The sequence below is a fragment of the Sinohyriopsis cumingii genome, chromosome 19 (genome assembly GCF_028554795.1).
Source record: "Sinohyriopsis cumingii isolate HCF-2022 chromosome 19, ASM2855479v2, whole genome shotgun sequence".
Classification (NCBI taxonomy): Eukaryota; Metazoa; Mollusca; class Bivalvia; order Unionida; family Unionidae; genus Sinohyriopsis; species Sinohyriopsis cumingii.
Genome location: NC_142979.1, coordinates 29,030,312 through 29,042,556, shown reverse-complemented (window position 1 = coordinate 29,042,556; position 12,245 = coordinate 29,030,312). Strand labels below are relative to the sequence as shown.

The window sequence follows — 12,245 nt, the reverse complement described above, 5'->3', positions numbered from 1 at the left end:
TTGTTGACATCCATGCAAATCACTTGGTTCAGCAGAAAACTTGCTGACATGTGATTCACCTGGTTCAGCAGAGAACTTGTTGACAACAAAACAAGTCACCTGCCTCAGTTAACACTTGTTTATACATCCAGATAAGTCACCCATTGTAGCTGAATACTCAGGCGAATCACCTGAATCAGCAGAATAATTTTGATACTCAGAAGAGTCACCTGAACCAGTTGACCACTTATTGACACCCAGATGTGTAACCAGGTTTAGTGTAACACTTGTTGGACATTCACTCTGTTTAAGAATTGTTGTTGTTGTTGTTGCTGCTGTAGGGTTTAATGCCATTTTTCAGCACAGGATAGGCTATATATGGTGGCCAGTATAACTGGTTTTGGAAAACCCTGGGAAGAACCACCAACCCATGAGAAGCTACTGGCAGGCTTTCTCACGTACCCACCTATTTAAGAATACAAACATTTATGTGCATATGGTTGTGAAGCAGTATAAAAGATTGCCTTCACTGCAAGAAACACTTATCTTTCTTTTCTATAATGAGTAGATTTACACCACCGCCAACCCCACCCATTGTGAGGCAGAAGCCAGGGAATAAGTGCCCAAACACTCCACCTCCTCAGAAGACGTCTCGTATGCAGTTGTTTCCAGAGAACCAGCCTCTAACAAGGAGCAAGTCCCAGGAGTCAAATCTAGCCAATCGAATTATAGATCCTATGGTCAGGTATGGATTAAAGAACAGGTGATCTGTATCAAACTGAAAGCAGCAAAGGATACTTTTTATGAACCTGCCATAACTGCAGAGCAGATCATATAGTATTACCCATGTCCTTGCGTCACATCACATAGCATTCTACCCCGACACAAAGCTTGTTTTCACTTGGTAAATGGAGATGGATTTAATGAATTTTTGAAACCCAATTTAGCTGACTTTTTCCAAATATTCGAACAGTTTTGACGCTTCTTTGACATAGAAGGTTGGTCTTCAGATACATTTTATCATGAGTAAATCAGTTTCATATGGACACATTCCTAGTTTTCTTCAGCTGTTTAAATAAAAAATATGCTTTGCCAAAAATGATGTACCATATGTGCTCACAACTGCAAACTGCACAAACCCAGATCTGGCATTGCATAATGTGCCAGCAGAAGTGGTTCTGTGTTGTTTGTTAGAAGTAATCAGTAGAACATATAATATAGACCCTTATCAGCAGGTGCATTATGATAATGGCAGATCAGGATCTTTGTTATCTGCAATTTGACTTGACTTGTGAGTATATACAGTATTTTAGAGGATCTGAAATAAATGTTCTTTCAAATGTTGAAACAAATTGTGTAATTTCTATTGTTTTAGGGCATGGCCAGCAAAAGATTGAAATAATTGAATGATTTTCAGAATTTCATTTGGATTTAGCACAAATATAAGATTTTTTGCAAGAGGAAGCATACATTTTTTTACAGTCATTATTAAGAAAATCGTTTTTCATAAAGCATTAAAAACTTCTTTTGAAAAGCAGTTTTTTTTCTTTATACCCTTTGAATCTGTAGAAAATGACATACATTTATCCCAACACTCTTGAATCTATCTGATGCAATACAAAACAACAAAATAAAATATTTAACTTTTTTAAAATCGGATTTTATTGCTGTTGAGCCATTTTACAAAACATGAATAGGTGATCAAATAAAATAGAATAAAATTGGATAGACCAAATGATACATGACGTAGGTGTTAACAGATGGAGTGGCATCCACTTGCTGTCGACTGAAAATTGCAGTTGTTTAAGAAATTGCCAGGAATTCAAGTGGATCCATCTGACATTGTTTGTACCTATTGTGAAATCAGGGTATGTTGTACTTACCTACTTAGATATTACAACATGATCTATAAATAAAACAGAAGTGGATCAGTGCACTCTAGTTGCAATGAGGTCATGTGAAAGTAAGTTGTTATGTCAGGTAATTTATATGTGATCATGCATCAGGGTTAGAGACAAATAATCTGTTCATATTTGATTGCTTATGGCAGACTTGTCTGTTTAATCACTAAATGTGCCATTTATTTATTTACTTAGAATTAAAGTAGGAGTACACAAAGTTATAAACCATATTTATTTTTCATTGCTTTTAAAAATATCTCTGATATTTTTCTTTGTAAAAGATCAGTAAAGAAGGCTGTCTGTGGGGATGGTGAAAACATATTATTTATTTCCAGGCCAAACAAAAATAAGCCTGAGATGCTAAATTTGAGTGGAAGCCATGAAATACTATATGCAAGAAGGTTGTCTGCCGAGTCGGAGGCAGGGGGAAGTAGTCGGGGACACTCTGGACATAGTTCTCCAATGATTACCTCCCCAGTGCACTCACCCCCTTACCAGGGACATGGAGGAGAAAGTAAGTCAAACTTTTCAGTAGATTTTATTGAATATAACAGAATGATGTGTTGCATGTTAAGAGTCAGTAATTTACAACCTGAAGTGACTTGTAACGGGCATGAAAGAGATAAAAAGTGAAATTTTTCTGTGATTCGTCTTGATCTATTTCTCTGAAAGATTGTTACTGAAAACTTTTTTTTAAATGACATAGTTATTCTCATATTGGCAGCAATCAAGGTCACTTAAAGCAAGAAAATGCTTTTCTTTTACTATCTCTTATTGGCATGTCTGTCGTCTTTCATGAAATTAGCTTTTTATAACAGTTGGTGTGTTATTTCCAAGTATTTTATTGCAACTAATATGAAATGCCAATTTTAGAATTTAGCTAATTTTAAATTCCAAAGTTTTGTGATAGCTTGCTTGAATGTCAACATTTGTTAGCTGGTTTAAAATCACCAGCTTTTCATTGTAATTGGTCTGAGAACCAGTCTTTTATCACAACTACTTCAAAAATGCCAATTTAAAATAAGAGGCAAATTTCAAAATTTTGTCCATATTATTACAGACTCAAAAATGGGTAATTTTATCAGTGTAATGAAAACAGAATGCAAATGAAAACAATGCATTTTGAAACAAATGGAGCACAAATGCAAAACTCAAAATGAAGAAGAATGTATGATCAATCCAAAACAAAACATTTTTTTAAGCAGAAATGTATTCAGTGGATGGATCTGAAAATCGATTACTTTCTGGCTAACACTCAATTTCCATATGATAATGCAGGATCAGATTCTTCTTGTTGAGAAGTTTTTACTGTTTTAAGCCTTTACCTCATAGATCATTGTTACAAAGTGCAGCACGCTGTAAATAGAACCCCTGTTACCTGTTCGACTCCATACGCATAGGCCTGCCTGTGAACTGTTAAGCAATGTAGTGTATGTTACGTTTAACAGCAATTTTAACCATTTTACATTTTTGGTACACATCTATTATGTGGAAAAATTTAAGAGTAAAATCTGATTGTTATAGCTGTGTAATTATTTTTCACGGAAGAAATTTTTATGTGCTTTAAAAGCTTGAGAGAACTGGTTCACCGTCATGTCCATGAGGCCGCGTGACCAACTGTAGCTGCCATTTCTCATATTTGAAATTTACAAGTTTTTCGTCTGCATCTACATCACTAAGTCATCTGACTTTGATAATTTATAAAAACTAATTGCTGCCTACATCAATATCAGAGCCTTTACCTAAGTTATTGAATCTTTCGTAGTTTTGATTCTAGTCATGAAAACTTCGTAAGTACTGAATGAAATCCGCGACTGCCATTTTGGAGAGCAGAGATTACGATCCAATTACTTTAAATAGCAGATATCGACCAGTGCTTGTATCAGAATGAAAATATTCATAAATTCAATCAGGTAACTTGCTCTGCCATTATATTTGCACTTTTATTGTAGCAGTGGTTATAATTTTACTTATCAATGCTCTCGTTTGCATTTTATCTTTGGCTATTTCATTAAGCACATATTAAATTTGTAAGTATGAAAATTAGTTCTCACATATTTTACACTCAAGAAACCAGAAAGCCCTTCTTTGGTAAATGTGTTTCTGTTTAATTCCAATGGATAAAAATGAAATGAAGTGATGACTGGAAGTGATAAAATGCCAAACCAGAATGCATTTCTGAGACCTTAAACAAACAAAAACAAGATTATTGCTGAAACATAAAACATTAATAGAATCCAAATTAAATAAATATCAAATGCATTACAGATGAAGTGCATTCAGTTGCAAACAAATACAGATTTGATAAAATAACCTGTTTTATGGTGTGTAGCTAGTTTGAAGTTGCAAACTTTGGGTTACAGATACTATGAACTTGATTTACATTATGTTCCTATCAGAGATATTCCAGAAATAATGATGGTGGTTGGGGTTGGAAGGCAATTTTTATTTCACCCACCAAGCACAAAATATACTCAATAACATTCCCACCTTGGATGAAATATATATTTCTTCAAGCACCATCATACACCAAATTTGCAGAAATTCATCCTAGCATGAATGAATATTAAGATAAAAGGCAGTCCTAAAGACATGAAATTTTTCAGGATCTAGACCGCAGTATGTAGCATTTGGTTACTTCCCCAAGAAAAACAAATTTGTTTTAGCCTCCATTGTCTGTGACCCTTCCCACCCCTTTTGTCATATTTTAACATTTATATTGGGGTGTGGGGTCAGAACACATTGCCTATCGAAAAGTTGGAATTTGTAGAAAACACACAGTGTGAACATTGAGTAGCCACTTATTAGCAAGCCAAACAACCATAAAGAACCATACAATGGACCATACCTGTATTAAATTGATAGGAGGAGGATCTGTTTTCTCAGAAATTGCAAGTATAGCATTTGCTACATGTTGGATCAATGGATAGACAAGACAAATTTGACCTGGCACTAGCCATTTGCAAGGATAGTTCCATGAGTACCCAAGTCTTGCAGCCAGTATATCCATGATGTTAGAGGTCCTGTATTCAGCAAAAACTTCATTTTCAATTATGTTTTGCAAAATAAACTTGAAAATATTTAATAAAAGTCGTGTAATATTTGTTAAACTAACAAAAGGAAACATAATTTCCAACATCTTTACTCCAAGAACAATTGCCAGAAACCTGTCGTTGTCACAGCAATCTGGAGAGAAAGCTAGACTCATCATGAAGAGAATGCATATCACTGATATTTTTGTTGGTATCATGTGATTATGGAGTTGACATGTGCACAAATGATTTTTCATCATATAACTCATTTATGCTGGTTTCTGTTCAATATCAGTTACTTCATATGCCGAAAATCACCACCAAGCCTAAAATAAAGATCATTTTTTACTTCATCATGCTTATTTTACTCATTTTATAGGTCTAATTTTTAAACTGTATTTCTGTCCAACCCTCCCACACCATCATGTCTGTAATAGTCATAAGATATCTTCTGGCTAATAGAAATAATCAAACTTTGGAGATTGTGCTGAAGCTAGAGTTTTATTATTGGCTAATCAAAGGTTTTGTTAGGGTCTTAGGTTCAAATGAGTCAAGTTACTTGTGATTGGTTTTGTTATTTTCTGATCAAAGATCAGGTTCCAGTAAGTCATGTATCTTTTGATTGGTTCATGAATCTCAAGCTTGAACTCAAGTTCAAGTATACATGACTTGTATGATTAGAAAACATAAAAGATTGCTATCTATGACAAAGTATGATCCAGGATTAATACTCGTATAGGATGAATATTTCTGCACAATAAACAGCAGCACAGTTTCATTACTAGTTACTATGCATTTGTTTCTCATCAGTTATTGTGTTGCATACAGTATACATTCTTTCTTGTGTTTTGCCAAAAGAACTATTTTGGAAGAACTCAAACATTTTCATTGTTTTAAATTTCTGTGGTAAAAGGATAGATTGAATGCCAAGTGCAATGAATTGAAATGTGGATGTGATAGGCTGTGTTCAGTATGTTTGGAGAAAAGATGCAGAACAATGAATATGTTGTGCTATGTGAATTTACGAACTCAATCTCAGCTCACTTTGTACATGTGCTTAGGGCTATATTTGTGCAGTTTGATTTAATGTTCTTTCATGGACTTGTACTATCAGTATTTGAAGCATAGATGTATATCATAGGAAATACGTGCAATTTTGTTATTTTCTTTTACAGATACCTTAACTGTGCCAAGTCTAAAGGGTCATATAGGTGGACAGATGATGCATAAAATTAACCATAGGTAAGTTGACAGTTAAGTATTTATGAAATTGATGAAATGTTGCTTTTGCCATGATCAGTAATAAATGTTCCAAAGTGGAGTTAAATTGTTTCTTAATGCCTCCACTGCGGTAACAGAAGGTGTTACATGATTTCATGCAGACCGTACAATTCTGTCCCAAGTCCATTTAAGCCAAGAAACCATTTAAGGTACACAATTCAGATTTTGTAAGGTTTTTGATATGCATATGTAAATAATAGTATATTTTCAAGCCATTTGACCAATTTTTTGCTGACCTGGCAAATAGCGAACATGTGGTATGGCCCTTCATCTGTTGTGTCATCATCAGTTGTAATCATCTTTTCACAATTGTTTGTTACAACTTGTTCTGAAAAGTAATTGGCTGATTTGCACTTGATTTAACAAGGAGCATTCTGGCATCAAGGCCTTTAAAATTTATTAAATGGGTGCTGATCCATTGTCCAATATGACTACCATTACTAAAAATAGAAAACCTTTAAACTGTTTGTTCAAAAAAGTCATAACAGAATTTGACTCAATTTGACAGAAGGCATCATGTCATAAAAGTCGGTCAGTTTTGGCAAGATGATGCTGATCTGCCATCAGATATGGCCGCCATATCTAAAAAAAGGAAAACTTTTAAATGACCTCTCAAAAATGACAATTAAGTTTGACCAAATTTGAGAGAAAATATCTTGGCATAGAGGTTTTTTCTCAAAATTTTACAAATGATGCTAATCTGCCATCAAATGTGGCTGCTGTTACTAAAAGTAGAACAGTATTAAAATTACTTTTGAAAGACTGCTCAGCAGAAATTGACCGGATCTATCAGAAGGCTTAAAGGCCTTTCAAATTTTTACAAATGATTCCCATCTGAAATCAAATATGGCTACCATTCCTGAAAAAGAAAATGTTGTACACAACTTGATTTATAAAATGCTTAACAGAATTTTGATCCACTTTGACAGAAAGCATCCAGTCATAGAGACCTTTAAATATTGGACGAATGATTATAGATAAAGATAAAAAACTAAAGAAACTTGAACACATTGTTGTCATGATGGTCATATGCAATTAATAATGTTACGAGCTATGGAACCATCACACATGTGGTCATATATTAAACACCATATTTAAAAAGAATCATGGTTGCTGATTGGCTGAAAATTATTACCAGAAAAATTTGTTGTAATTTTTTCATTGTAAGCCTTTATACGAATAAATTGTATGAGCAGTAGGCTTGAACCTAAAACCATTTTCACTTTATTGTTGTCACAGTACAAGTACTACTAGATAACTGGACTATATTTAGGTATAGCCCATTTCGGTAAATGCATCTTGAAATTACATCCTTTGACATGCTCTCCATTGCTGATGATAAGAAAGGTAGAAACCACCACTTCTGGGGAGCAATTTCCAAAAATGGCTAGCATACCAAGATCAAGCGAGAAAAGGATTAATTTCCTCCATGTACATAGCACATGGTAATTGTTCCATTAAAACCTTCTCTCAGACACGTTTCTATTTGTGATAAATTTTGTTTTATTTATAAAACATTACATGTACATGGGTGTGTGTGTGTGTGTGTGTGTGTGTGTATATATATATATATATATATATATATATATATATATATGTATATAATGCAGTGCACCATACAAGCTGTGACTATTGAAATAAAGGGAAATTATTGATTTGGAAACTTGATTGGTTATCAAGAAAAGTTGTTTATAAAAATGGTATTCTACACTAAAAATCAATTAATAACCATTTAAATTTAGTTGTACGTCATCTTTTAAAATTGTAAATTAGAATAAAGCATGCCACAGATTGACAAAATAAAGTAAGAGAAATGTCTATTAATAGATATAAATGAAATATTTGTAAAAATGTTACCAGAAATGACTACATATGTAATATTACTTGCCCTGCCTCACAATCACAACCACCTACATGAACTTGACCAGTTATTTTGGACAGACAAGCCCACACAACATAGTCCTTTTTATTCTCCTTCTGAGTTGGAATTGATGGCATCACAAGAGCTTTCACACAACAGTGAGACAACATCCTTTCTATTTCGTGGAATTTCACTGAATGTAAATGTCTGTCAGCATAAAACACTTTAACGTTTAACTGTCTTTTTGCACCAAGTGGCTTAATGTCCTGCTATTATTTAGAATAAGGTAGTTGTAAAGGTCACTGTTTGTTACACATGGAATTGATGTTATGTCATCTGACCACCCGAACTTGAGCCCTGACAAATCTGGAAGTTTTTCTCTTAACAGTGACACCAGCCGTTCAAGCTTACATTCTTCTGCGAAATTTTCATTGTGATTCTTCAACACTTGCAATGGTATTTTTCCTATTTTTTGCACACCTTTCACTCATTCAATTTGTTCATTCTTAGTACCTGACACAGGTAAACCTAGGTCTCTTAAAAATCGTCTCGGGTCGAGAACTTTAGCATTGTTAATGTTTAAATTTGATGGATCACTTCTTCTTTTGTTTAAATCCATTGTTACAATACTCCCCGGAAGTGACTAATGTATGCTTATTGCAGGAATCAACTCTGCAGTTATTCTTAAAGGGAGGTAAATGTTCTCGAACTGGGCTATAGGACATCACACAGCATATAATTTTCTGTGTTTGAAAATTTTTCTCTTAGGTGGATGATGCATGGAATGGAACCATGTTTTGCCATGAATATATAATAATTTGGCCAAGCCTTGACAAGGCATCGTTAAAAGTAAAGCAAATAGCACACCAGCAGAAGAGAAGATGACACCATTAGTTAGTAGTTCTGCAATTAATTCCATATTAGTACAACATCCCAAATATACTTGCTAGGTCATGTGAGTCAGAGTGACATGCCCTTATCTGATGCATGTAGGGACCGGTTATGGGAATTGGGAATCCCATAACCCTTTCCAGGATCATGAACCTCACATGTAACAGACATTTTGTACCATTAGGACCAATTCCAGATAGGTACCACAGCCTGTTTGTACTTTTGATGATATTCAAGGCAGATTGATGGCAGTCAACACCAGCTCCAACATAGCCTTACATCAAGCCAGTTACAGGGGTCCAATGTCCCTGCATAATGAAATTGGCACCAAAGAGAAGAAAATGATGGCTCTGTTCTGTCAAGACCAGAGTCTGCCATCAGATAGAGGTCAGTCACTGTCAGTCTGAATCCAATTTATATGACAGATATGCCTGAGAGGACTGATTGCTATGATTTAATATCATATATCCTGTTAAGTCATCAAAACTGAGGCACATACTGGTATACGACTCACACTAGCAAGCTTGACCGTCATTTCTCAATCCAATGTCAGGGGATGAACCAGTGAGTTTGTGATTGAGATTTGTTAGATGGCTAACTTTTCTAAGCAATCTAAGAAATAGGTCTAAACTCTTTCTTTGAGAATCCTGCTGTAGAGTCAGTTTCTCATATGGCTGATGTGATATGATGGGGAAGCTCAGTACTCACCTGCTGCTATAGCTGCATGCATTTTTTTTATAATGGAAGAGATGCTTTCTGTGTCTACAGTCTGGAAAATCATCATGTAATTGATCTTTGATAACAGTAGGCCACCTAAGAGGCCAACCTCATGGACCCATACACCCAAAGCCATACCCTTTTCCTTTTTACCTTGGAAGAAAACAGAAAGGACCTGCCTTGCAGGCACAATGGAGGGGACATTCCTTTTCCTTCTATTGATTCGGTCAGACAAAAGGCCATGTTTATGGTTTTCTTCTTACATCCCATTTGGAGGAATTCAACTTTTCCAACATAATGACAGTCATTACATTAGTGTTTTTTTAGGTGATACAGAGTATTTTACAGGGCCTCGACAACACACTCTATGCCCTATCCCTTATATGTTAACCTTCATTACTGATGTCACAAGAGAATGATACTAAGTGGACATCCATTACTCAATACAGGAAGGTTGCTCCAGTCAAATCTTTGTTCTTTAGCAGTTTGATGACTTATAAGCAAATGCATACATAGGAGGAAATGGCTTATATATAAGAAGCTTGAAAGTAATTTATGTAGAAAACCTATTTAGATTTTCAGTCTTTTAGAGGAAGGGGTTTCTTTGACGCTTTTTGAATATAGATTGATTTATTAAAAGTTTTTGTGGGTATAATTACACAAAATCTTGAAATTTAATAAGAAATATATGTACTAGATGAATATTCAGCTGGACAATGTTTTGAGTTGTGTTTGTTGCCAGAAGTTGAGATGTTCTGTTGTGTATGTTGTCAGAAGTTGAGATATTCTACAAAATGGATCCATCATTTACAGTTGGTAAGTAATTCTTGTATACTTTGGAAAGCATTGTCTCATTCATGATCTGGTCCATGAAGAAACAGAAATTTGTCCATAGAGCTTAACTGAGGTAACATTTTTTTCCAGGTTTTCCAGCAAGATAATCATAGGCAGTAACTGTGATATTTGCCATAAATATGTTGTCTTTGGAAAAGTCTGCAAATATTGCAGGTAAGTAGGATGTCTGTTGAAAGTAGATCACAGTTAATTAGACTGACAGGAGAGTGGTTAAGATTCATAAAAGATATACCTCATCTGCCTAGTAGAAATATTGATAAAACTTTTCTGGCTGCAGCCATGTTGGTGACATTGTCGAATGTTAACATTTAATATTAGAAGTTTTGGAAGTTATATGATGTCATTGTGGTGTACACAGGAAAGAATGTTTTGCAGAACTCGTTTCTTTTTAGCATCAAACCCATGGAATCTACATAATGTATATTTAATTTTACCTTTTATATACACAGAGGCGAAATTGAGAGAAATGAAATCAATACAATTTTTCATCACTGGTTTCCATGATAATTGAAAATGCTCATGGTTTGCAATGTAATTTCTGTTTCTGCTCATTTATGTCTTGAGATAAAAAGGAAAACAATTTTTCAAATAAATACTGTTTTATTTATGTTAATATACCAGTGTCATAATTTTTCACATTAATATACCCATATCATGATTTATACTTATGTAACACATGATAACACCTTGTGGCATAACAAATTACATTACGATATCATCCATTAAAAAGGCATAAAGATCAGGACATCCAAAAGTATTTCAGAGTCATTTTACGGCACTATCAGGGTTGCAACTAGCATGTGAGATTGTAAATATTCACAAAAATTTAAAATTTTGAACCAGATTTTTAATTTGTATCAGCATAATCATGCAGAATTAAGAATTGGGCAGAAATTTTCATGAATTATGATCTGTTTATTTCCAACAAATATAGAAATTACCCATTTGCTCCTGTACAGTGTTGCTATTGTGGACTGCCATTTTATTTGATTAAGGATTGATGGTAGCAAAGGAATGTTGAAATTTGGTTGAACTAGCAGGGAAGTTTGCTTAAACTACAAATGCGTCTATTCGCATTAGGCTGAATTTGATTAGACATAACTATTTCATTAAAGAAATAGCACCCCTAGTTGAACCGATTTTGGCATTCCCTGGGTACTAATGCTCATAAGAGGACTTTAATGGTGGTCAACAGAGTTTGAAAAATCTGACCATTTGCTCAATAAGGAAAAATGGCATCAATAAATACAGTATGAATAAAGCAATTAGAAAATGAGATGTGCAACATCGGTGCCAGTTATATAATATAATCAAAATTTGACTACCAATTTTCCTGTGGACACTGTTGGAACAGAGCTCCACAGCACTGATTGTTATGGCTGTAAGAATGCCTCTCCCCTCCCCTTACATGTTAGGGATGATGTCTTGTGTTATTGGACTACCATCATATAATATTCACTGTATTTTGATTCACAGTTCCTTGTTATCATTTAAAAGAACAAGTCTCATCGATGTGCTATAATTGGAGATTCTTCATTTTAATTGTACTTTCATGTGACAGCTAAGTTTAAACAGTCATCACTGTATCAAAACTTAGTGATGGACGTATGGGTGATTATGTTGTGGAATTGCATCCTGGATATTAATTTTTACTCACAGTTGTACAACAAAAAAATTAAAACCTAAAGACAAGAATATTATTTTCGTTTTTATATTTTAACACCAGTT

General features: G+C 34.3%; 1 protein-coding gene across 4 annotated transcripts in view; it reads left to right on the top strand.

The window, feature by feature from the left end:
* The window catches only part of LOC149775342 (kinase suppressor of Ras 1-like), a 120,366-nt gene that overhangs the window by 27,054 nt on the left and 81,067 nt on the right, over nt 1–12,245 (top strand). For all 4 annotated transcript variants that reach the window (XM_089943817.1, XM_089943816.1, XM_089943815.1 and 1 more), the window contains exons 5-8: nt 548–724; nt 2,216–2,394; nt 6,088–6,154; nt 10,587–10,670. In XM_089943817.1, the coding sequence (XP_089799943.1) occupies nt 548–724; nt 2,216–2,394; nt 6,088–6,154; nt 10,587–10,670 (507 nt within the window). The remainder of the gene's footprint in view (nt 1–547; nt 725–2,215; nt 2,395–6,087; nt 6,155–10,586; nt 10,671–12,245) is intronic.